Source organism: Amblyomma americanum, chromosome 4 (assembly GCF_052857255.1).
Source record: "Amblyomma americanum isolate KBUSLIRL-KWMA chromosome 4, ASM5285725v1, whole genome shotgun sequence".
NCBI lineage: Eukaryota > Metazoa > Arthropoda > Arachnida > Ixodida > Ixodidae > Amblyomma > Amblyomma americanum.
In genome coordinates, this window is record NC_135500.1 from 118,790,710 (window position 1) to 118,813,759 (window position 23,050).

General features: G+C 46.9%; 1 protein-coding gene across 2 annotated transcripts in view; it reads right to left on the reverse strand.

The window, feature by feature from the left end:
* Positions 1–23,050, reverse strand: part of LOC144128274 (protein croquemort-like) — an 82,747-nt gene that overhangs the window by 19,736 nt on the left and 39,961 nt on the right. For both annotated transcript variants that reach the window (XM_077661560.1, XM_077661559.1), the window contains exons 2-7: positions 20,739–20,899; positions 15,240–15,381; positions 2,564–2,767; positions 1,567–1,658; positions 962–1,008; positions 749–821 (exon numbers count right to left, since the gene is read on the reverse strand). In XM_077661560.1, the coding sequence (XP_077517686.1) occupies positions 749–821; positions 962–1,008; positions 1,567–1,658; positions 2,564–2,767; positions 15,240–15,381; positions 20,739–20,899 (719 nt within the window). The remainder of the gene's footprint in view (positions 1–748; positions 822–961; positions 1,009–1,566; positions 1,659–2,563; positions 2,768–15,239; positions 15,382–20,738; positions 20,900–23,050) is intronic.

Consider the following 23,050-nt stretch of genomic DNA (forward strand, 5'->3'; position numbering starts at 1 on the left):
AGAAGAACTAGCAGACAATGAAAAAGACGACTCGAAAAGACACAGGGGCTTCTAATAAATAGGAATGCATTCGCACAGCGAGCATCAATCTATTTGTCTGCTACTTTTCTCTCACGACAGTTATGCGCAGATTTTCTCCTGCCTTCAACGCCGTCGTACGTCTTGACATGCATGTCAATGTATGTCTTACTCAGGAATAAGATTAGTGTAATACAAGACGAACACCCATATTCAGTAATGAGTGAGGCTTGTGAATAAAGCGATTAAACGCTCAGATATGTCCCTCCACACAAGAAAATGTAATCGAGTAAAACATTATGCTGAGCTAGTTTTTGCACTTTTTTTTACATGAGGTTGCCGCTACACCGGACAAACATTAGAAAGCAATACTGTTTAAGAAGTGTCTGGAAAAAATTTGAACAGGAAAGCTTTATCCAAGTTGTCCCGAGCTCTAAATTCCATGTTAATTATATATGCAGTGGGTGTCGTTTTTGAGGATGCTATGCGGTTGCTATTATTATTTCGCCTCGACAGACGGCGAAGGGGACCTGGTAGTTTGTCTAACCATGAAACATGCGCGTATCAGCATGTTATTGCTGCATTAATGCTTCCTGCCTCCTAACTCGTGCTTCCGCCCTGTGTGTGCCCTCTTGTGCATTGCGCGTACACAGCTCAAAGGCGACGCAGTTGCAAGAACCTTACCATAAGTGGCACAGCACGTACAGGGACATTAAAACTCGAAACTCACCGACAGAAATCGGAGACGAATAGGGTTAAGTTCTCCTTTTTCTCCAAGGCAAGAGGCGGATACATGTCTCCAACTGAAGATAAGAGATGAGAGAGATACAGTTATAAGAGAGTCGGAGATACGTGCATAACAACGCTCCTCAATATCTGCAAATTCCTCAGGAGGTGAGTATCGGTATTATCAAACACATGTGACAGAAGAACAACAACGCACCTGTTCCGTTAATGAGGTTGCAGTGGCCGTGGTAGGCGGAAGTCGCACTGTTACAGCACACAAAAGGAATGAAGAAATGCAAACAGTCAGCAAAAGTATTTCACGAAACACTCTGTTGCTTTTAGTGACGGCCCTGGCACGACACTTGTGCCGGTAGTTCGCGCGCTTCCCACAAATTTTACACTTAGGCTCGTTCACAAAATTTAAGAGGTATGAGGCTGGGCTGCACGGGGTAAAAGAAATAAGCTTCTCACTTCAGGAGATCGCCAGAGTATCTGCTAACGGCAACAGACAGATGGCTATTGAGAATAACCATTCTGAACTATTGCTCTTTGACAATTTTCTTGTGAATTTCTTCTGAATGAGCAGGTAAACGAGGCTAATTGAACACATTCACAGCTCGGTTCATAGCCCATTCCTTCCGAAACGGTGAGCCTTAAATTATAAGCCCAGCACTGGCAATTTGGCGCGTAAAAAGAAATTGATTAGTTTCGCCAAAGGTTCGTGCACCTGCTTTCTGGCTTACCAAAAATCATCAAAAACATTTTTTTATCAAAATAATTTCTTTGAATCTCTAAAGCCCGTCCGCATTAAAACATGCTTACTTTAGGCCGTTGTAATTGTCCATAGCTCCATAGTTGTCCATTCCTTTGGAACCCGTGAAGATAGTGTATTCTCCGTCGTCAGTGTCGTTTTTCTGCAATAAAATTTAGAGATTCACACGTCCAGCCTTATGCGTTTTAAGCAGTAAATGACGCTCTAGCGCACTCCCAACTTGGGGTAGACATTCATCCCTAAAAATAAAGAATAGTTACAGGGTAAGTTCTTGCAGTTACCAAAGATTTTAAAGGCCTGTTTAATCTCATCTAATTGCTAATTAAAGGTCCTCCGGTGATGCGTTAAATGTCTCCTTACAATGTCATCTGCGTAAAGTTATTGTGCTCTAAGATGTTAATGTCTCCTTTACCAACAGGAAGCATTTCAAATATTTAGTGACCAAAATCTACTCCCTAGCGGCAGCATACCCTGCCCCTGAAAGGGAGTGTGAAGAGGATCGTTTACTTCTTTACAGAGTAATTCATGTTTAGATCATAACGGTTGCGAAACTACGCTTCAAAAAATAACAACTTCCTGTAGCCACTTCCCGGCTGCTTACCGATGGTGGCGCCATCTGGAAGTGGCAAATGAAAGCTACTGTCGGATGTCGCAAGTTTCTTCTGAAAAGCCTCTCGTTTTTTGCTTTTTTTTACCTCTTAACGTATCTGTCGTTATGTATATGGATTTTTGTTAATGCATCTATTTCGTTAATTTTGCTGGCAGGCGGTTGTGCGTTTATCAATAATCTCTGTTTTAACACAGTTCACATTATTCACCGCGAGCGGCGCGGCAATCTGCATACACCCGAACTTTCGCCACGTCAGACAGCCGTTTTTTTGTTTCATGGACCCTATGGAAAGTTTCGCAACTGGTAATATCACAGAGCTCTGGTGTACATTGTGAGAGCTTTCATTTGCGTAAAACCGCTCACTGGCCGCAGTGCCATCGCATAAGTAACGGTATGCGAGGAGCAGCCCGCCGACCAAGTGACGAGAGCGCGCTCACCCCGAGCAACCAGCCGAACCGGTCGCTAGGCACCGGGAAGTTCATGCTCTTGGCGATCCGGAAGATGGGTTCCTCGTAGCCCTCGAACAGTAGCTCCCGCATCGATTTGCTTATAAACAGCTTGCTTTCAGTTTCGCTGAAGATCTCCGTCACTGCCTCCTTGAAGAATTCGTCCGGGGCATCCCGTACCGAGTACGCAGACGACTGAAAGAGAAAAATTTTGGCACGTTTCGTAAATTGACGTCACACCCTAAAATGCGGTGCATGCGAGTTCCCAAGGTGATCGAACGAGCTCAGAAAAACCTTGCACGTGGCTACTTTACCTACGGTTCAAATAGCATACCGCCGAGTATGCAGGTGGTTTACATATGACATCACGCGTGAGCACCAATCTTAACAACACAACAAAACTAAAATCGATGAGTTCGTAGCAATATTGCACAGCCTGGGACGAGCGGCAATGTATTTTTGTTTCGAAATTATGCGCGTGACAATAATTCTCGATAATGCGAAGGCGTTCGATCGCATGGCTCCGCCCCTTTAGGTCCAACTTCCCCATGAGGGCAGGTTCTCTCTATAGTTATTCCAACTATCAAGCGAGCGGGGGCCTGCGTCGCAGATGCACAAGCGCCCGCCACCATAGTAGTGACCATAGATAAATGTACGGCCCATTACCTCAGAAAATCTACAGCAACGCTGCATCAAGCTTGATCCTTGCAAATCTAACCAGCACTTTCTCAGCATCAAGCTTTTTGCACCGTGGGTAGCACACCCGGCACATAATATCAACTATAGTAGGATGCAGCTTAAGAAAAGAGCAGTTGGCAACAATGGCCATGTCCGCGGCGTCCTGTATTACTCCCCTAACCAGTTACAACAGTGAACAAAATCAGTTTTTGATATTTAACTTTACCAAGAAAGCTAGAGGCGTCAAAAGTCTAGAGCTTATAATTTTCCCCTTATGATTAGCTCCTGGTTTAGGTAACAAGAAAAGCTTTAACAGCGGTTCACTTTTGTGTCGGTGAAAGTCTGTGCGGCGGTCCTGAATGTGAGCGCAGCTTCCCTGAAAACTTGACTTGTATCCGACCATAACCGCACCTAACACCTGCATGACATGCAATGCAAAACGACATTCCAGTACAGTTTGCTTAAGTAGCGGTGTTGCTCATGAACACAGCGGCAGAAGAATCACCACTGGTTACAGTGAATATGCGTAGTCATCACAGACTTGGTTTTAGCGCTTGCATTAACAGGCTTACAAAAGTTTAACATGTGCATGCAGCCGCACAGACCAGTACTGTGGCAATCAGAATGTACACACTATAGTCGGGTATCTACACTCACCGCCGCACAGTATTCCTCTGCGCCAAAAAGTAGTCTGAACGAACTTTTTTTGTTACCTAACCAAAAAGCTAACCACCAGACGAAATTAGAAGCTCAAGAATATTGATGCCTCTTGCTTGTTTGATAGAGTCAACCATCAAAAAGCTGACTTCGTTTACTGTCGTGATTGGTCAGCGGAGTAATACAGGACGCAGCGGACGATATTCCAATTGTTTCCAATTGGTAACAATGCTGCTTTTAAAGTTGCATCCTACTGCAGAGCATGTACTGTTCGTCTCAAATGAAAATCTAACAGAACAACTGTAAAGAAAACACAAGTAACGAAAACTTCAGACGCTGAAGAGGAAATACAAACACGGCTGACAACGACAAAGAGCAGCGACATTACTTGCATACTGCACGTGTGTCCTGCATTCTGTAAAAGGACACAGAGAGCGGGAACGTCCGCACGAGCACAGACTATTAAAATATGCAGATGCATCGTCCCGGCTTCAAACAAGACCTGCGCGGTTCAATTAAACGGAGGTGTAGTGATTCTCGAGCCTTTTACGAGCGCACCCCGGTTGTTGCACTTGTTCAGACCACGTTTATTACAGCTCTTCATAACACGTGCTAACATTATCGACACCCATGAAGATAAAGCATAACGCACAAACTTGCACAGGGGAGCGAAATATTCCTTACGCAGGCTATCGTATAGCGATTTTGGGCGCTCTAAGCGCGAACCAAATGAAAAGAATATACAAAACTTGGCGGTTCTTTTATGGTGCGAGTTAAGATGAAGCAAAGAACACGCGCGGTCATAGCGACTAGACAGCGAGCACTTAAAGCACCTTTTTAAGATAACAAAATCGTATCTAAGCGAGAGGAACAGAATGCACCGCATTTATCACTAAGAACAGCAAACCACAAGCGTGCAAGCGAAGCGGCCCTGCGTTTATCACCAGAACACAGCAAAGAACTCTACGTGTTAAATCACCTTTCCATGTTCTATTGAAAAACTGGTGTCGGTGTCAATGAATGGCAAGATGCATATATCTACCATGTTAATCATTATCAGCCCAGCTACGCCCTTTTCAGGAAGAAGTCCCATCTCACTGATCCCCATTTAACCCTGTTACGTGTCGCCATAGTACCGAAAACTTCCCCATCTCATCCTGAATTCCCGCCGGCCCCCTGCTGCGCTTGCATTCCTCCCGTTTATATCCCTCGTCAACTTTCACGTTTTATCATCCTCCTTATGAACAGCGATAAATGTCCTCCACGTCTACACTTGATCATGTGCCACTTAAGAGGTAGCTAACCGAATACCGCCGTCAATAACTTTTTTTTTCATGCGCCATATAAAAACACCCTACCCTTGTTATCCAATCTCCTTCTCTTACAACCATCACCATCCCAGCCCCCTTAACTTTCAATATAATTCCGGGCATACAGCTGACGTTTGTATGACGAAGTGCATGTCTCTAAATGCCATTGCTGCATTTCTCCGTCGCCCTGACCACCGCGCCCGCCGAGGAAGATGTTTATTGCTTTCCAATCAAAGGTGCCGGCTACACTGAGTTCTCTCCCCTTCTGTGCAGTCCGTGCCTCTCCTTTCCCCTTTCTGCTCCTTCTGTACTTAGTGAGGACATTTCTGTCTCCCGCCCCTTCTACGGATCGGCTGCACTGTCAAGGTCCCATTACTTTTCTACAACGACAGCTCTACATGAAACTTTATCTGGCGTGAACGACGCCGCCGTGGGGGTAATACGCCGTAACAGAAGACTCTCGCGTTTGCCAGCTGGCAATCACGAATATAACTTTAATAAGCTGGGCAGCGGCCGGCGCCGAGAATGTGTCCTCTGTGGTCACGTGGTCCGGGGTGAGCGAGGGCGAAAAGCCTGGCATCTTTCTTCTCGATCTTGATACCGCTTCTGGTGAAGTTCCCATTTCGGGCTCTCTGGCTGCATAGCCCTTGAGTGGTTCGTCATTCCGCATATGCGGATCACAAGCTACTATGCACTCTTAAGGTCACCAGAGTTGCGTATGCTGTGATGTATATGAGTCGATCTGGTAGAGTCCGTTACGTAAATATCCTCCAACAATCATGGTCTGCCTGTCTCTCCCTCTCTTTCCAACACAAGGATCAGCGGGCTAAGGTTGGAGCATGAAGGTTGGTTGAAGGATGAAGCCGGCGTGAAGACTTGGCAGTGAGAAATGCGACAGTGGTAGCGGTGATACGCTATGGAAGACAACTGCGGTGAAGACGCCCGTCGGGGCCTGGTAGTGTCGGTCCAATCTATCAGTGCTTGTGTCGCAATAGCTATGTTTCGAAGGTTCCCACTAACGCGATAATTTGCCAAATCTGCGAAGAATTCCTTCTGTAACGAGCACTTTCCTGACCCCTCGGACTAGTTAACACATTCGGACACGGCTGCCTTTAGTCTCCTTCACGCGGCTCCACTGTCGCGTTCCGAAATTAAACATTTACCTGGACAGAGCTGATCTGGCTGTCATCTCCATGTTCCCGATCTGTGCCCATATGAAAATTTATAAAACATTTCCTACTCTACTGCATCAAAACTGTTATCCTCGTCGAAAAGGCTTCTGCAAATTTTGCTACCGCAGCTCGGCCTGAGTTCGAACGGTCATGTCTATTTTCCTCTCCCTTGAGGCAGCTTCATATGAGCAGCGCCACAGAAATGCTATTTTTATTACGCCCTGCCGAACTTCCATCTCGGATCTAAAGCTTCTTCAGTGCCAAACTTGTGTGCTGCTTTTGTTTTCTCTAAATCAAGATTCATGCGCCCTAATCATTCATCTCCTTTTCCTTATTCAATTCTTTGCGATGCCCACAGCTTTGAAAATGAGCGACGTAGCTGTTTGAAAGGACTGAGCCATTGATTCAACTCCTCGTGTCTCAAAAGATTAATTTTTGCTTCCTGCACACTAAGACCTCCGTTTTGAGCATAATTTCGTTGTCTCCAGATTTTCCGCCCCTGCTCATTGGTGCGGGTGTGAGCGATTTCAGTTTGAGACCAAAAACAACACTGCGCGGCACCCCCTGCGGCCGAGACATACCGCGCACCGTAAGGCTGTAATTTATGAGAGTGAACAACGGTTCCGGCGCTTATAGCCATGCTGTGATCAATTTGCTTCCTGCCACATGCTACCTTGAAATTTCTTTTATTTTAAACACTTTTGGCCTTTTTTTTGTGCAAGAAATTCGGCTGTTCACAAGCGAACACCTGCGCTCAGAAGCAAACTAAATGTGAACAAAAAAGGAAAGAGGGACACAATGAAGGCCATTGATCTCGGAAGTGAAACATCACGTAACCGGAAGTTGGGAGAGTGGAACATATGCTGTACTTTCGAGGCTTCCGGCTGACTGCATCAGCCATCGAGCTCCGCTGTGACGGGCCAAAGTAACATAAGTAAACACCCCGAATACATATGCCCGTCGTCTATAGCAGTCATCTATTACCCACAGGCGCCCGCCTCGTCGCATACGAGCCAAAGCCCCCAGCAGTATTACTTGGCAAGGTCGCAAAATATCCGTGTCTCTCTTTCCTTCCCTCTCATTCTCTCTCGGTCATCTCTAACCCAGAACCCATGTTCGACTCATCTCTTTACGGGAACGGACATAAGAAACATCACTAATGATTCGCTTATGGTTGTGCGTTTAGAATGTGGCGGACGAGTGATTGTTCGTCTTCCCCTGGCTTTGCTAAACTCATTCGCAAAATGTAACGAAATGAAGCAGTTCTTTGTTGTTTTCACTGAATTCCTTTTCGCTGCCATAACAGATGAGACGTGCTGCTGAAAGCGTACGGAAACACGCTGCCCTTATCTGACCTCGCAGCCACGCGACCTAGCCTACCTAGGCGCAGTGTATTATTCATTTGCAACGGTAGATCTGATATCGCAGTAGCACTGCTGTAACCTGCTGCACATAACTGTGATCAAGCACCAAAACAAAATACGGTGATTTGCGCATCTACCTGTGTAAAACGGGTGCGAATGTTAGGCTTAAAAGGTGTGGCGTAGTGCGGGTTTAGCGCGAGGAAGCTGGGCGTAGGTCATGAGGGAAGCCGTAGTTAATGGTCCCGGATTAACTCCTGTCACCTGGGTACGCGTGCACTGAGATTTCACAGCACGCAGGAGTTACTCCCTTGGGCCTCCATTGGGATTCGATCACGTGACCTTGGGCTCGGCAGCCGAACACCGTAGCCACGAAGGCACCGCAGCGGTTAATTTGGCGTAAAAAAAACGCACATGCAAACTCAACTTACGGGGTCCTCGTTTTAGAACATTGTACAGCCTTTGTCAAAAATATCCAGCCCGGGCGGGTGATTCCAAGCCTCGGAGTGAGGCCCTCTAACATACTCGAAAGTCCTGACCTCCGGAGAGGTGGGGACGGGAGTTTCTCTTACCTTTGAGATATTTGAGATGCTGGCAGCGCAGAACTTGCTTTTGCAATACTCCATGCCTCAAAAGCAAGCCAGCTAAGTGGGCTGTATATTTTTGACAAAAGCCGTACATGCTTCCCGACTGCAATGATCACTTCCTTTAATGTAAGGTCGCGCAAGTTGTGACTCCGCGGTGAAAGCTTTAGGACAAGCCATAAGGCCCTATCACAATTGAACGTATTCCGAAGCTGAATGGCTAAAGAAGCCCGTCAGTGAGTACGCGTGTTCCCGCAGATGGCACGAGTGGGAAAAGTGAGAGTGAACCACGTGTGAACGAAACTCGCATAACATCAGAAAACAACAAGACGCCTCGAAGAAACCAACTTCCGCAAGGTCACGTTTGTTTGCTCCCATTCTGTAATATCGGGAAACGTAGATAATAGAGTGAAGAGCGTGCGACGTGAATTATAATCAGCACCTGACGAAAGCTGTAGAGACCAAAGCCTGACACCTTTACTGTTGCAGCGTAAAACTTGCGCAAGGCCGGCCGCCCCAGACTTCGTTTTTTATTTTAAAATCAAAGTGCACACACACAGGACTGACACTGGTAAAAAGAAAAAAACTCAAAACAGCGGAGCTGAATCCTTCAAGTTATCTCCTCGTGCACGTGTGAAAAAACCGCAGCGGTAAATCCCCGCCTAACTAACTGTACACTTTCGCTTTCTCCTCGCGCAGTGTCCGCACAGCCTAGTCTTGCGTAGAAACCACGCGCACATAACGGAATGTGAGTTCTTTTCAAGAGCGTCGCTAGCGTGTGTGGCATCCTGATTACAATTCGGCACTTGCCTGAGGAAAAAAAGAAACGAAAACCGCACTTCTCACTTTCATCTTGTAAACCGCTTTACACAACTTACCAACGTTGCGTACAGCGCATAAGCTACGAATTTCATTGCACATATAAGACAGGCCCTCGGCTCCCGAACCGTCAGCGTCTGGCGCTTAAGGAAGAAGGCGACGACAAGCGCTAAACGTTCCGATGCTCGTGCTTCTTCACAAAATTATCCAATTACTCCACTCCTTACCCATGTGTGCGTTTGTATCAACAATGTACCCTGGCCAATCCCCCACCGTGGGTACGTGCCATTCAGCCAGAGGCCATCATCATCATCATCATCGTGCGTGCTCTGAACTGATTGCTGCTGCTGGACTGGATCTAAACTGTACTGATTGTCGGATCTAGACTTTACTGACAGCGTGACCCAGACATCTTCAGCGGCACGGATTACACGGATGTGGAGGATTGGTTGGCCTCCTATGAATGCGTGAGTGAGTATAACAAGTGGGACGACAGCGTCAAGCTCACCAATGTTATATTTTATTTGAGTGACGTTGCCAATCTGTGGTTCCGCAACCACGATGCTGGCATCTCCAGCTGGGCGGATCTTAAAACCAGCCTCACAGAGGTCTTTGGCCGACCCGTTGTGCGTGAGCTTCGTGCCGAGCAACGCTTCCGAAGTCGGGCTAAACAAAGCGGCGAAAACTTTACAAGCTACATAGAAGATATCACCGACCTCTGCAAGCGCATCAAGGCTTCCATTAGCGAGGCCAACAGATAAGGAACATTCTGAAAGGAATTGATGATTATGCCTTCCAGATGCTCGACGCCAAGAATCCCCAGACTGTCTCCGGTGTCATCGGCTACTGCCAAAGCTTCGATGAGCTGCGCAAACAGCGCCTTTCTACCCGGCGTGCTGGCTTTCAGGCGGGCAACAATTTCCAGCTTGGCTCTTCCCAGGGGACGGTGTTCTGGACCACCTGTCGCTCCTCCAGCACAATCAGCAGTGTGTCCGTGAGGAGGTCGCCCGCCAGCTGTGCTCGTGTACCTGCCCACCTACGCCTGCGCCGCCGCTCACTCCCAACCTCCAGCGTGTCATACAGACACACACACACACTAATTTTGTTTACATCAAACGCCAATTACAAGTGCTCAGTTAAGGAAGCCGATAGCACACAGCAAGAAATTCAGATGGAAAGAATGACGACCATTTACAAAAAGCACGTTTTCATTCGTTTAGAAGTTAGCCGCTGACTTCTAAACAAATTAAAAATGCAATTTCGAAGCTTTTTCGAGGCTTCCTATCTTCGACTCAGAAGAATTTTGTATCTAGAGCTTCGGTGCATTGTTTTTATCTCTATGAAATGAAAAGAAAATAGGGAGGAAGCGTGGAATTCGGTTATGTGAAGTCCCTGTTTAACTGACGTGATATATCGAGCACATAATAAGGATGTGCAGTGAAGAAAGAGACAGTGGTTACGTTTTGGTTAATCAAGCCCGGAGAATTGCTTTCTGGCTATGCAGCATTGCAGCAGCAGAGGCGTGGTCGGCAGTGATCAGGTCTGTCTGTTCCGTTTATGAAAAAGGCACGTCCTCTCAAGAAACAAGTGGGAGAAATGTACACAATACCTACGCGCCACATAGTTACTGCGATAGCAGTAACTATGGCCTCCGTTTGTACAGCCTGAAACACTCCACATCGTCGGTATGAAACGGCACGGCCTTACTCTCGTAAATTCTAGTCACGCACTGTTAGCACACTTTGAAAACATCAGAGCGCAATATTTCATCTGAACGAGGCACGAAAGCACACATCGCGAAGGTGTGAAGCACCCTTCTATCGCTTTGACTGACAGAGAAAGCGCCTCAAGAAAGAATTCTGTGTAAATCCCAGTGTATATGCTACAGTGCAAGTATCGGGTTGTTTTCCATGAATCGCACTGCGATCTGAATTGCCATGGCCTCCATATCAACAAGCTTTTGTTTTGGAGTTCCTTGTAAGAATGAATGTTTGTTTGAGCGTACTTTTTCTAACAGTTCAGCGGTAGGCTTCGCGCGTGTTCCTTTCTTCAAGTGCCAAATTAAAATTATTAGTATAATTTGCCTGCCGCAGTGGATTTTAAAACGCGACAAGTAGCACGCGAAAGGGGTCGTTAAAATTAAAACAAACTTCGAAGAAGTTTAATTCGCTGACGCGTTACTGGAAGTCGGCTAATGCTTCTGCAAAAGACCGCTTCCTGCTGTTCAGGAATTTCTCGGAGCGCAGAGTCTGTGAACTTCGGAACTGTGCAGAGGCCGGCGAACATGAGAGGAACGACGCGGCCGCTATCGGCGCGGCATAATTGGCCGCTGTGGCGCCTGCCTGTCTACCAAAACAAGACTAGGGACGTCATAACCTGCGCACACCGACGCAACCGCCGGTTGGCGCCAGCCGACTTACAGCTCTTGACCTCGGCGTGCTTTCAGATAAAGAAAGTGCAGGCGTATAGCTGAGCTGACGCGCAAACTTACGCACAAAAGCTGCATCGTAAAATTCGGAAAAACCGGCTTGGCATACATCGATTAATGAAACAAAGCTAGCGGCACAGATAAGCCCCTTCCCCGGCCGAATGGAAATCAACAAGGGATTCATGAGCAGACGCCAATTCGATGCCATGTTTGCGCAAACAGACTGGGTGTCAATTAGAAAGCTCGACGTATGCGTCAGAGGTAGGATTCACCGATGAACTGATTATTAGACTTTAACGCTTCAAACCAGCACTGCAACCTGTAAGGAGCGCTACAATGGAGAGCTACGAATGATTTTAGGCTTCCGGGGGTAATTTAATGCGCATGGAAACCTCAATGCATCACTAGGCAGACTTTCTCGGTAACATAAAAATTCCAGCAGCGTTTGCTTGGGGGCTAGTTGGTTCATGCTTCCGTTTCATGTAAGGAAGAAACATGAATTTTCAGTAACCTCAGTAGGCGCTCCGTGCCCACAGATGTCCTTGAGCCTTTAAAATCATCATCATCGCGGCCGCAATCACCATCGTCAAAATCTCGGCACAAGTGCTTTTTCACACGTCGCTTCGAGCGAACAGCGGCCCACGCAGCCAGGATCGAACAAGCGAACGAACTAATGCTCAGAAGCCGAACGCCACAACCACTGATCCACCACCGTGGCGGTATGAGCAGGCAGGATGGGACGCAAGTCTCGACGCACGAAACTCGTAAACGAAACGTCGGGAACGAAATATCTAATGGAGTTCCGTGTTTCAAGCGGCCGTGAGGTTTTCCTGGCCCCCAAGGAAGGGCATAGTATACGTGTACACATCACACAAGACATGTCGAGTCGTGTCCCTCTCTAAAAAAGGCGCCGTCGATCGCGCTATTAGACGAACCGCATACACTTTGTGTTTTATCTCCGATAGAGGATGTTCAGCCGACCGTGGATTGAGGGTCCTTGGGCAGAGAGTACCATTCCGCAGGCAGGCAGGCAGACAGACGGACGGACACGAATTGTCCTCCACGCGAGGTGACGACGGTGAATACGCCCTTGACTGTTGCCGAGCCGTCGGCTGTCTTTCTCTCTCTCTCCCCACTCTCTTCCCAACTTTCATTATTTATTCTCCCTTTCCGCTGCCTTGGCAATCAAGGTTGGCGATGCCTGCAGCCTGCGATGCGCTCGAAGAGAAAAAAAAAAGAAAAAGAGCCAAACAAACGTGCCGCCGATCGCCGGCGTGCGACGCCACTGCGACCTCTGGACGTGGCGCGAAATTTCAGAAACATAGAACGATGGAGAAAAGAACAAGTCGAGAGAGAGAGCGAAGAAGCTTTCGAAAATTGGACTCGCGACATTGCGACAGGGAAACAGGTCGGGTCACTTTTCTCCTCCCCACTTTCCCCCTCCCCAGATTAAAGGGCCACCTTTTTGTCTGCACGTGTATACGTACTACTTGCGGCTGCGAGCAAATCCCCACTCTCCTCGAGTGCGTGTGCTTGTCTTTAAGGCAATGTTTTGTCATTTGTGGCACTTTCTCGCCCCCCTCTTGGAGTCTCACTTTCGTTTCCCCAAGTTGCAAGCGACAGCTATCTTGCTCCTAGCCAAGGTCACGGTGGCAGCAGAAGCAGGAATAAGACATGTTTCCGGAACGCCTCAGAGCTTGTCTTCTGGCGTCGCGCGCGAGATCGTCGCAAGAAATAATAAGTGAAATGCAAAAGAAAACGACAAAGATAGTAGTCTGTAGCCGTACGCCCAAATCGTCTCGCACGTAGCGACGCGCTCAGCGCCTAATGGAATAGATTGCGCAGACGCCGAGGGCGATTGAGGGCAGCGCCATGGAAGGGCGGAACTCCGCAAGAGGGTGTCTTGGTCGCCCCGGCGCAGAACGTGCACGCTTGCAACGGTGTACGCTGACCCTAATGACTGACTTTTTTTTCTTTTTAGATATAAATAGCTCAGCTACACCAAAGAAAATAGCAGCGTCCGGCCTCAGTCGGCCCCCCACCAAACGGCGTTCCGCTGTTGTGTTCAACTATGGGCATCATCTCTCTCCACAGGCGTGGCGTCTAGACTTTGCTAAACTTAACGGTGGGTACGCGGGACGCAGTGACTAACTTTCTGTCTGCGCAACCCACACATGAAGAAAGGATATTCAGCTAACGGCGAGTTAGCCTTCGTGAATTATTGTGAGTACACTATAAACGGAAAGGAGTAAAAGAAGAGAGTGAGAGAGTTCTAGCACACTCCCTTTTACAAAAGAGAGTGAGCTAGAGGACAACTTACTCTCTTCCTACTCCCACATAGGCCTATTTATTTTTATAGAGTTTACGCAACTCGGCTGTGGCTGTGTGAGATTCATGTTCGGGACTTGACACAAGCATAGAAAGCTTAAGTGAAATAAACGAACGCAGAGCGGCCATCATTGAGCCGCGCCAGAGAAAAGGCCTCAAGTCTCGACCAGAGAGAAAATTATAGAATCCATGAGGCGAATATAACGGTGTTTCTCGTGGCAGTGCATTCATTTGACGCTCAGTTAAGTTTTCGCACTTTTTAGGAAACTCTCAAGATAAATACCTATTTGTTTACACAGTACTGATTGTTGTTTAAGCGCATATATCTTCCGGATAGTATGCATGAACTCGAGGATAGTATGCATGAACCTCGTCAAACGTCGAAGCCTACGTTGAGGACAAAGTACACGAGCCCATGACTGCCTTTAAACAAGGTGCCCAGTGGAGATAGTGGGTGAGGCGATAACTCATGAAGCGGTTGACTTGGGTGTCGACTGTTTTTACACTCTGCATGCGAATTCTTCATTTATGCCATTATCAAATGCATTACATACAATTTTTTTCATTCTTTCGAATACGCTGACCGGTAAAGGCCGCTGCAGGCTGGAGGGAAGAAAATATCAATGGCCAAAACCTCGAACACATGCAACTGGTGTTGGAAATAAAGTTTCACAGAGCCTTGACGAAAGACCGCAAATGACCTGTCATTACTGTCATTACAAGCCAGGGGTCATCACTTGCCCGACTTAAGCTGTACGGCGAAATAGCCCATGCGCATAAACTGTTCTCCTACAGTACCTCTCTCCCCCAGTCCTCCCCTAAGCGTACTGCTGATTCACCCTGTAATAACAGCAACGAAGTGACCGAAGGCTGCATGTTCACCTGGCTAGCACATTTACGCTATTCTGTTTAGCAGTGCTGCCCAACACACCTGACCTTGGAGGGCTTGGATTACCAAAATTCTACCAGCCTGCTTATCAAAGCTTGTCGCATGAAGTATCATGCGGAGCTCACAGGCCCTTCTATGCGAGACAGAAGACGAGGGGGGGGGGGGGGGGGGGGGCCTTTACCTCTCTGCAGAGTTAGCTGTTAACGACGGAGTTAACTGCGCTAGTTTGTCCAAGTTTGTAGGTTTCAACGATAAAGCTTGGACGCGCGCTTAGCCGCATGGCACACGTGCCATCTGCACTTACAAAGCGACAGTCGCGGTTAGACTACGATTTCTTGCCCCCACAGCGCACCATTCAGCCACTTTGTACAATCCTGACGAACCATTCCGCGCAGCAGTGTGCAATGGGGCAGCAAAAGGAATGGCGAATCCTTCGCTTACGATCATGGGCATGTTGAGGGTGGTGATGACGTCGTCCAGCGTTCCCTTGGTCATGTCCGGCTGGAAGTAGTACCGTTTCACCTGCCGGTAAGAGACGGTGCCGTTCGGGTTCCACGTGATGTTCACCTTCTCTCGCGTTTCGCTGCAAAAGTCGAAAGAGATGACGGGTGTGGTCAGCGAAACGGAAGTCCAATGCAAGAAGGCAGTCCGTCAACCGCGTTAATGACGTTTAAGCATGTCCCGCGACCGCAAACTACCCCAGAAGGAAGATAACACTTTTTTAGGGTGTTTTCGCTGGAAATACACCTTTTCGTGCTTAAAGATGGGTGTAAGACCACAGACTACTATACGAAAACGAAGGAATACCTTTTTTCGGTATTAGCACTGCTAAAACCCCATTAACACCCTTAAAGATGGGGGGTTAGCGCCGCCTGAAAATACCTCGCGAATGTTTGAACGGCGTTACGTGGCGAGCGTAAGCTTTAGACTGATCCTTGGCTGTAAGGGTGCCTTGACTTTGCAGCCTTTTTGCCATTGCCGCCCTATCAATTCTTACTGGTCACTGTCACTGTTCACAGTACCGTTGCGGGGTTGAAAGATGGTGAACGAGTGCGAAGCTGTTTTGGAGCATTCTCGCATGCACACAGACCGGAATGAGCAATGCACACGCATGTCGGCATGTATATTAACAAGCAAACAAAAACGAAGCTCTTCGGCACGATTTTCTGCGGGAACTTTAATTTCCTAGGTGGGAAGACTGCGAGGGCAAGTTGCGCTATTGGCTTCGTCATAACTTAGCGACGAGGGTTGCCAACGTCATCACTGTAACTTGCAAGCTGTTGCATGTTGGTTTAAAAGAAATTGGCGGTGGTTTATCTCTGGTTAAACCTGGAGTGACGCGATAGCTACATCTGGCCGAGTGGAACTCGCTCAGTTGAATTGCAAAGTCAGTCTTTCGCCGCTCTGTTTCGCTGGGCTTTAATTATTCATCTTCGTCCCACTTGACACGGCGCATGCGCACAGCTGTGGCAACTCGTTTTCGCCGCCGGCAGCATCAGCTGTTCCACACCACGTGGCTGGTCACGTGACCAACCACGTGACGAACCACGTGATCAGCCACGGCGCCGCCACGCTGAAGGCTCGAAATGCTACCGTAATGTAGATATCGCTACAAAACAAGCAATAAAACAACAATGTAGCCAACAAAGTCAGAGAGTAAGAGACAGGTGGGACCAGTACTTGATCGTCATCATAATGATCATCATAGCTTCATGTTCCTAAAGATCTATTTATTGGGTATTACACAAGGAGTTTTCCTTTCGCCTTTTATTTGCGTTAAAGGATCTGACAGATGACACCCCAGTGTGTAAATTGCCGCACCTAATGTATATGCTTGTGTAGCATGGGGCCCTTTCACGGGTACACTCACTGACAAGTTAGAGTACAGAAACGCGCTGCAAGGTTTGTGACTGGGAATTACAATTTTCATATATAGAGCTCAGAAATTCGCGACCGTAACGGGTGGAAGACTTTGGAAACCCGAAGAAAAATCTGCAAGTTGAAGTTCTTGCACAGCATTTACAATGATTGTATCGGTATTAATAAAGACACTTATCTAAAGCAGCCATACTACATTTCGGAGAGACTAGACAACACGAAAAATATTAATATCGATGCCGCATTAATGTATTAATGTATTTAAGTATTCGTTTTTCCATAATACAATACTGGACTGGAATAAGCTTCCGAATGGTGCGGTTTGTGCACCTGATTTCCAAAGTGCTGTTGAAATGATGATCTGATGTATTTCTTCCAGGTCTCGTGCGTTTACCAGCGCTGTGTTGTTGTATATTATGCTATCACTCATACTACTTGTGAATTCATTTAGTCTTCTTTTAGTATGTTGTGTTACATTGCTGACATGTTTCCCAATATCTTTTTCGCATGTGTTATTGTATGTAGTTATATCGCCCCTACAATAATACCTCATGGGCGCTGTAGGTACTTGTAATAAATAAATAAATAAATAAATAAATAAATAAATAAATAAATAAATATACTTTCACCGTGGACCAACTATGCGAAACAAGAGTTCTATTAGCTGCATATAATTTCTTGAAGAAACATCCAGATGGATTAAGCCCAGCGTGTCTACAGGCTTTTTTTTTCTTTAAAAAAAAACCTGTGATGTTTGGCGAACACTTAAGCTCCGCTTTTAAGGGTATGACGCGACATAGGTTCCTCTTGCCCACGCAGATAAAGACACTTTCCTCTTTCACCGTCATAATCATTATGTGAAAGTCTACACGACATAGACATAAAGGCCCGCTTTAACCTAGCCGTACGAATGTGCCTGCATGGCCTCGGGGACATGAGCTCTGTCCGCCCCCAGCCACGTGGCTCCATTAAGTAACGGATATGTGAAGGTAAACATGGCGGCCTTTGTAGATAGGCACCTAGCAACGTGAAACCCCGGTCCCAGCTGTCGCGCACCCTATTACGAGACCTGTCATGCCACATCACTCACTCGACAAAGAGATTCCGTCATACATCCCAGTACCATACAGGGAACGCGCCGCCTGAACAATGAATGTGCCCCTTCTTTTCTTTCCGTGACATATCTAATACCCCTGTTACAAGGGCGTTTTCAACGGCAGTTCAGTTATTCTCAGTTGAACTGAACGGCAGTTAGCGGTGTTACACGGCAGTGCTAACTGCCGTTGAAATCTCAACGGCAGTTGAGTTCGACTGTGGTCGGGGATCCCAGTTGAACGGCCAACTGACAAGATGGCGACCTACAGACCGAAAAACTTGCCCTCTTACTGAATTGTCTTGGCTCAGTGTGCTTCGAACCCGCAAATTTCTACCGCAAAGCAAAAAGTACACAAAAATAATTGTCACTATAGTAAAGAATATATACACTACGATCATTTACAACAAGAAAAAATGCACACACTGCATTTTTTTTCTTATTTAAACTTCGCTCTAGACGCGAGGACATGTGGTTAGAGTGCTAACTGAACTGAACGCGAAGTGCTCGTGTAACAGCTGGCGATTCCAGTTGAGTTCAACGGCAGTTGAAATCCTCAACTGGCGGTTAACTGAACTGTCGTTGAAAACGCCCGTGTAACACGGGTATAAGGCGGAAACAAGCAGTGCGCCGCGCCAATAGAGTTACGCGATCCACACGCACTGCTGCCCAACAGTGACCGATGAAGCGCTCCAGACTATTTTTTTTTTTCAATGACTCCACTCAATATTGTGCGTCTCCATGCATTTCCGAGTGAGGTGCTTGTAGCTCCGCTGTCCGAGCATAAATACGAGCTTTGCTATACCGCGCTTACAAAATGTTCCCGCATATGTGACGCCAAGTTATGTTGTCACTCGCCCATTTCATACATTATCTCCCGCCTATGTCCCAGCTGTACACTCTAAATACAAATAAGCCTATAAGTAGTAAGCTGCCCTCTAGCTTATTCCCTTTTAGTGACAGGGTACGTTGCCCAAGTCCCGGCGTAGATTTCTGTCACTAAATATAAGGAATGCATATACTCTTGGAAACGGAGGTTTATTCCCACTGCAAAGCATAGTAACTTGACGCAGCCAGAAATGAGAGGATGATTTTAAGCGCGGCACCGGAAGCCTTAAGGTTATCAGATAGACGAGACTGAAACCTCGCGGTTAAAACCTTCTATAACTGCTAGAACTTGGCATATTTTGAAGAGAGAATTCGTTTACGTTGCCAACCATACGTATTCCGTATTTTTAGCGACGGAAATTCACCCCGGGGGTTTGAGTACCATACCCTTCCCTTAAAAGGCACTGCGCTAGAGCATGTAGGCTAATCCATATTCCCTGTGCACGGTTGGCTGACAACAGGGTTAGCCGTGCATGTATCCGTACATGAATGTATCTGTACCCCCTTTCCTTCACAAAACCTTTAAAGTGTACTTGCGTTGAATTGCTGTATTGTACTGTGTATTTTCTATACTCCTTGTGTTGTATCTGAAAATGCGGTAGTATGTGCTATTGTAACCGCCTAAGTGTTTGAACTAAAGACAATGTGTTTCTGCTGCTGCAGGTTGTAACAAGTGCGAGGGGGCTAAGGCCTCGTCAGGCTTCCTAGCCTTTAGCCTTACGCCACCCGCAAGGATTTTCTGTATTGCTTCCTACAAACAAAGCTAATTTCAATTCAATTCAATTTCAAAGCAGTGCCTAGCGAAGTCTTAACCCCTGTAGCCTACGTATAGCGATGGCGAAAATTTGCTCATGGAAGCGCAGAAAATCAGAACAAAATGGGACGGCGGGGTCGTGTTAGCCCCCTTTGTCCCAACTTCCCCCGCTCTGTCTTGCACAGTAAAGCTCTGCGTATGTGCATGCGATAGCTACCGTACACGTGTCGCGTTTAACGATACTCCCAGGTCCCCCTTTTAATGTTACGCGTATTCCACGATTTTAAACACTAATTTCAGAGTGCCGGCGCTTCTGTTTTGTGTTTCTTCATGCGAACTTTCGTTCAAAACCGCAATAAATCTAGCAGGTGACCGGCACTTCTGACGACGATAGGTATCTTTATAGTGCATGCGCGTGTTTTCACTGGGCATTTTGCATGGTCGCTCAGTTCATTACATCAGGAAGGCAGTAAAGAAAACGCACAAAAAAATGCACCTAAACCAACAGAAAGAGTAAAAACACCATCATTTGAAATCAGTAGAACGTCTAGCGGAAGAACATTCCAGTTTTAGATAGTCTGAGCAGGAGAAGAATAAATAAACACGTCTATTACAACATCCTACACCTCAATTGAATTTAAGAAAAAGAAAGGCTAGTAAACAAAAGAAAAGAACGACGATCCAATACAGAGGGAATCTCCAGGAAAGGCAAAATACAACGGGTGGCATGGCAAGCAATATCACTCGCGGTGCGCCACAAACGATACAATAACCCATTACATGGTGGACAGCACGCCGCTGCGACTTTGAGTGTTTGTCAATTCAGGCGCGTATTTTCGATCGACAAAGGTTCCTTCAATAGACTGTTCCGTAGTGTCTCACCCTGTTGGTGCCTGAGCCGTGGTATGCTGCGGCAGTAGTAGTAGTAGTAGTAGTAGTAGTAGTAGTAGTAGTAGTAGTAGTAGTAACAGTAGTAGTAGTAGTAGTAGTAGTAGTAGTAGTAACAGTAGTAATAGTTGTGGTAGTAGTAGTAGTAGTAGTAACAGTAGTAGTAGTAGTGGTGGTAGTAGTAACAGCAGTAGTAGTAGTAGTAGTAGTGGTAGTAGTAGTAGTAGTAACAGTAGTAATAGTTGTGGTAGTAGTAGTAGTAGTAGTAACAGTAGTAGTAGTAGTGGTGGTAGTGGTAACAGTAGTAGTAGTAGTAGTAGTAGTGGTAGTAGTAGTAGTAACAGTAGTAGTAGTAGTAGAATTAGTAGCTGTAGTAGTAGTAGTAGTAGTAGTAGTAGTAGTAGTAGTAGTAGTAGTAGTAGTAGACGGGCGCACTTACAGAAAGGTGTACGGTCCAACCTCCTGCAGGCGCGCCTTCTCCGTTCCGGCCAGAATCTCCTCCGGGTTGGTCATGTTGAAGAAGTAGTACTTGACGTAGATGGGCACAGGCGCGCGCTGCCAGTTGGAGTACACTTCGTTGCCGGGCTCCAGCACCAGGTTCTGCACCGAGGAAGAGGGAGCCGAGTTACGAGGTGGGGACCACAGAGACACCGCCGCCGGGCGAGCTTTTACACGAACACACATACTTAAAACAAATAAAAATAAATATCATTACTGCGTTGAACACTGAGAACGTTGGCAGTTAGGATACAGTCTCGAATGTCAGCCAAACAGGAAGTTGTCACTCGGGAGAAAAGGTCACGGAAAGATTGAGATGTATGCAACTGTGGTAGTAGTGGACATTATCGAGAGAAAGAGAACAGAATTCGGTTAAAATCTTAGTCACGTGTATTTGCGGAAAGATCCTACTGCACCATAACTTCCTTATGTGGACCTACACAAGTTTTTTTTTTTTCTCAGGATCACGACTACCGCCCTTTAAACGGCAAGGCAATTTACTATCAGCTTTGCTACGAGCCACATCCGCGAACTTATGTTTAGGCTGCTAATATCGTGTTCCTAAGTCGCGAGGCTAGTAGCTTCTCTTCATGTGACAAAACATGCCTCAGCGGAAATGAAGTTCACGAGCATGCCTAGACAAACGTTTCAGAAGCAAGTTTAAAACGGATCGTGGCCCGATTACGCGGGCGAAGTACGAAAAACAGCTGTGTGTCCAGACGCGCCTCCTTACTCACGTGCCGGGACAAGTCTACCTGACGATGTCAAAGAGTGCAGACCGTGAGCAATGCAGGTCAGAGAATCCAGGTTCAGGACATGAGATTTATGCTTTCATTGCTAGCTACGCGACCGGCTTACGTGACCGTTCTTTACCAGGCTTCTCTTTGTTCCTTTACTGATGATATGATCTAACTAGAAATAAACAACACGCAGGCAATTTTGGTTAGAGAGGCATTTCGATATTTCTGTTTAATTCAGGAATCTATTACGTGTTGAACTTTTCCATTTCCTCCTGTTCGCTCACTTGTGTCATTCCGTTCGCCATTTCAAACTCATTCGTAAAACGAGGTTAACCTATCTTCCTTACCAGGGCGTCCTTTATCTATGCTAACCTGCGCCTGCAGTTGCTATGCTCGGATAAAGAAACGAAGTTTTCAGCGTCGGCAGAAAGAGCAGAGATTACCCATGTTATCCACATGAAGTTGGAAGAAGAAGCAGATGAAAGAGAAGAAAGCGTCTAGTGAACGTATTGGCTTTTTCTCTTTTTTTGTCCAAATACCAGTCTATAGGACACAAAATTATCCAATTACTCCACTCCTTGTCCATAAGTGCTTTTGTATCCGCATTGAACCCTGGCCAGTCCCCCGCCGTGGGCATGCGGCATTAAGCCTGATGTCGTCATCACCATCATTGGTTTCTATGGCAGCTCCCTCAAGAAGTGATCGTCGATGTAAATCATCTCAGAGCATCCCCGAGACGATTCCCTGCAAATAGTCCGGTCCACCGTTAGTGCGCCTATCAACAACGCAAGTTTATCCATTAAGCGTACGAGCACACAAGCCGATGTTCCTACCGACCCTAATAATGCCAGTCAGGGTCAGAGTCAAGTGATACTTTGTTGCAAATTCGCCGTCGAGTGCAAACACGTGCACGCCACGTCCGCACGCGTCGAGCTCCCCTTGTTACATTTCCTCCAAGACGTGTCATAATGTACTCCGAAAGCCGCCGCCCTTCACCAGGAAATAAGCGCGCTTCAGGCGTCCGCGCAACAACACACGCGTCAGACACGGAGAGAGAGAGAGAGCCGGCGCTCAGTGTGAAAAGAAATGATTAGACAAAAAGAACTAAAGAAAATATATCAAAAGCACCGAGCACAATTACGCTTCCGCTAAAAGTTTATCTCTACTGATCCGCACAGCATGTGGCGTAGACGCCTTTTGTCGCTACGCGGGCCCCCCGCCGGTAGTGGGCGCTCTTCCCAAAGGCGGTCGCCCAAGCGTGACTGAAAGCCTCGTGCTCAGGAGGACGGAAGCGCATCAAAACAAATTTCGGATCACGTAGCGCGTAAAAACTGAACAAGGCTCGAAGACGTGCAGAGTTGTTACCGTGTACCACTGCATGCACCCCTTGACTTAGAGCAAGTTCTTGACACGCCTGAAAAGGTATACGGCGCGACTGAATTAACGACGCAGCATGCAGTCTTCTCTGTTAATGCCTACGGCGAGTGTAGCGTGGGGAAGAAACAGACGGCAG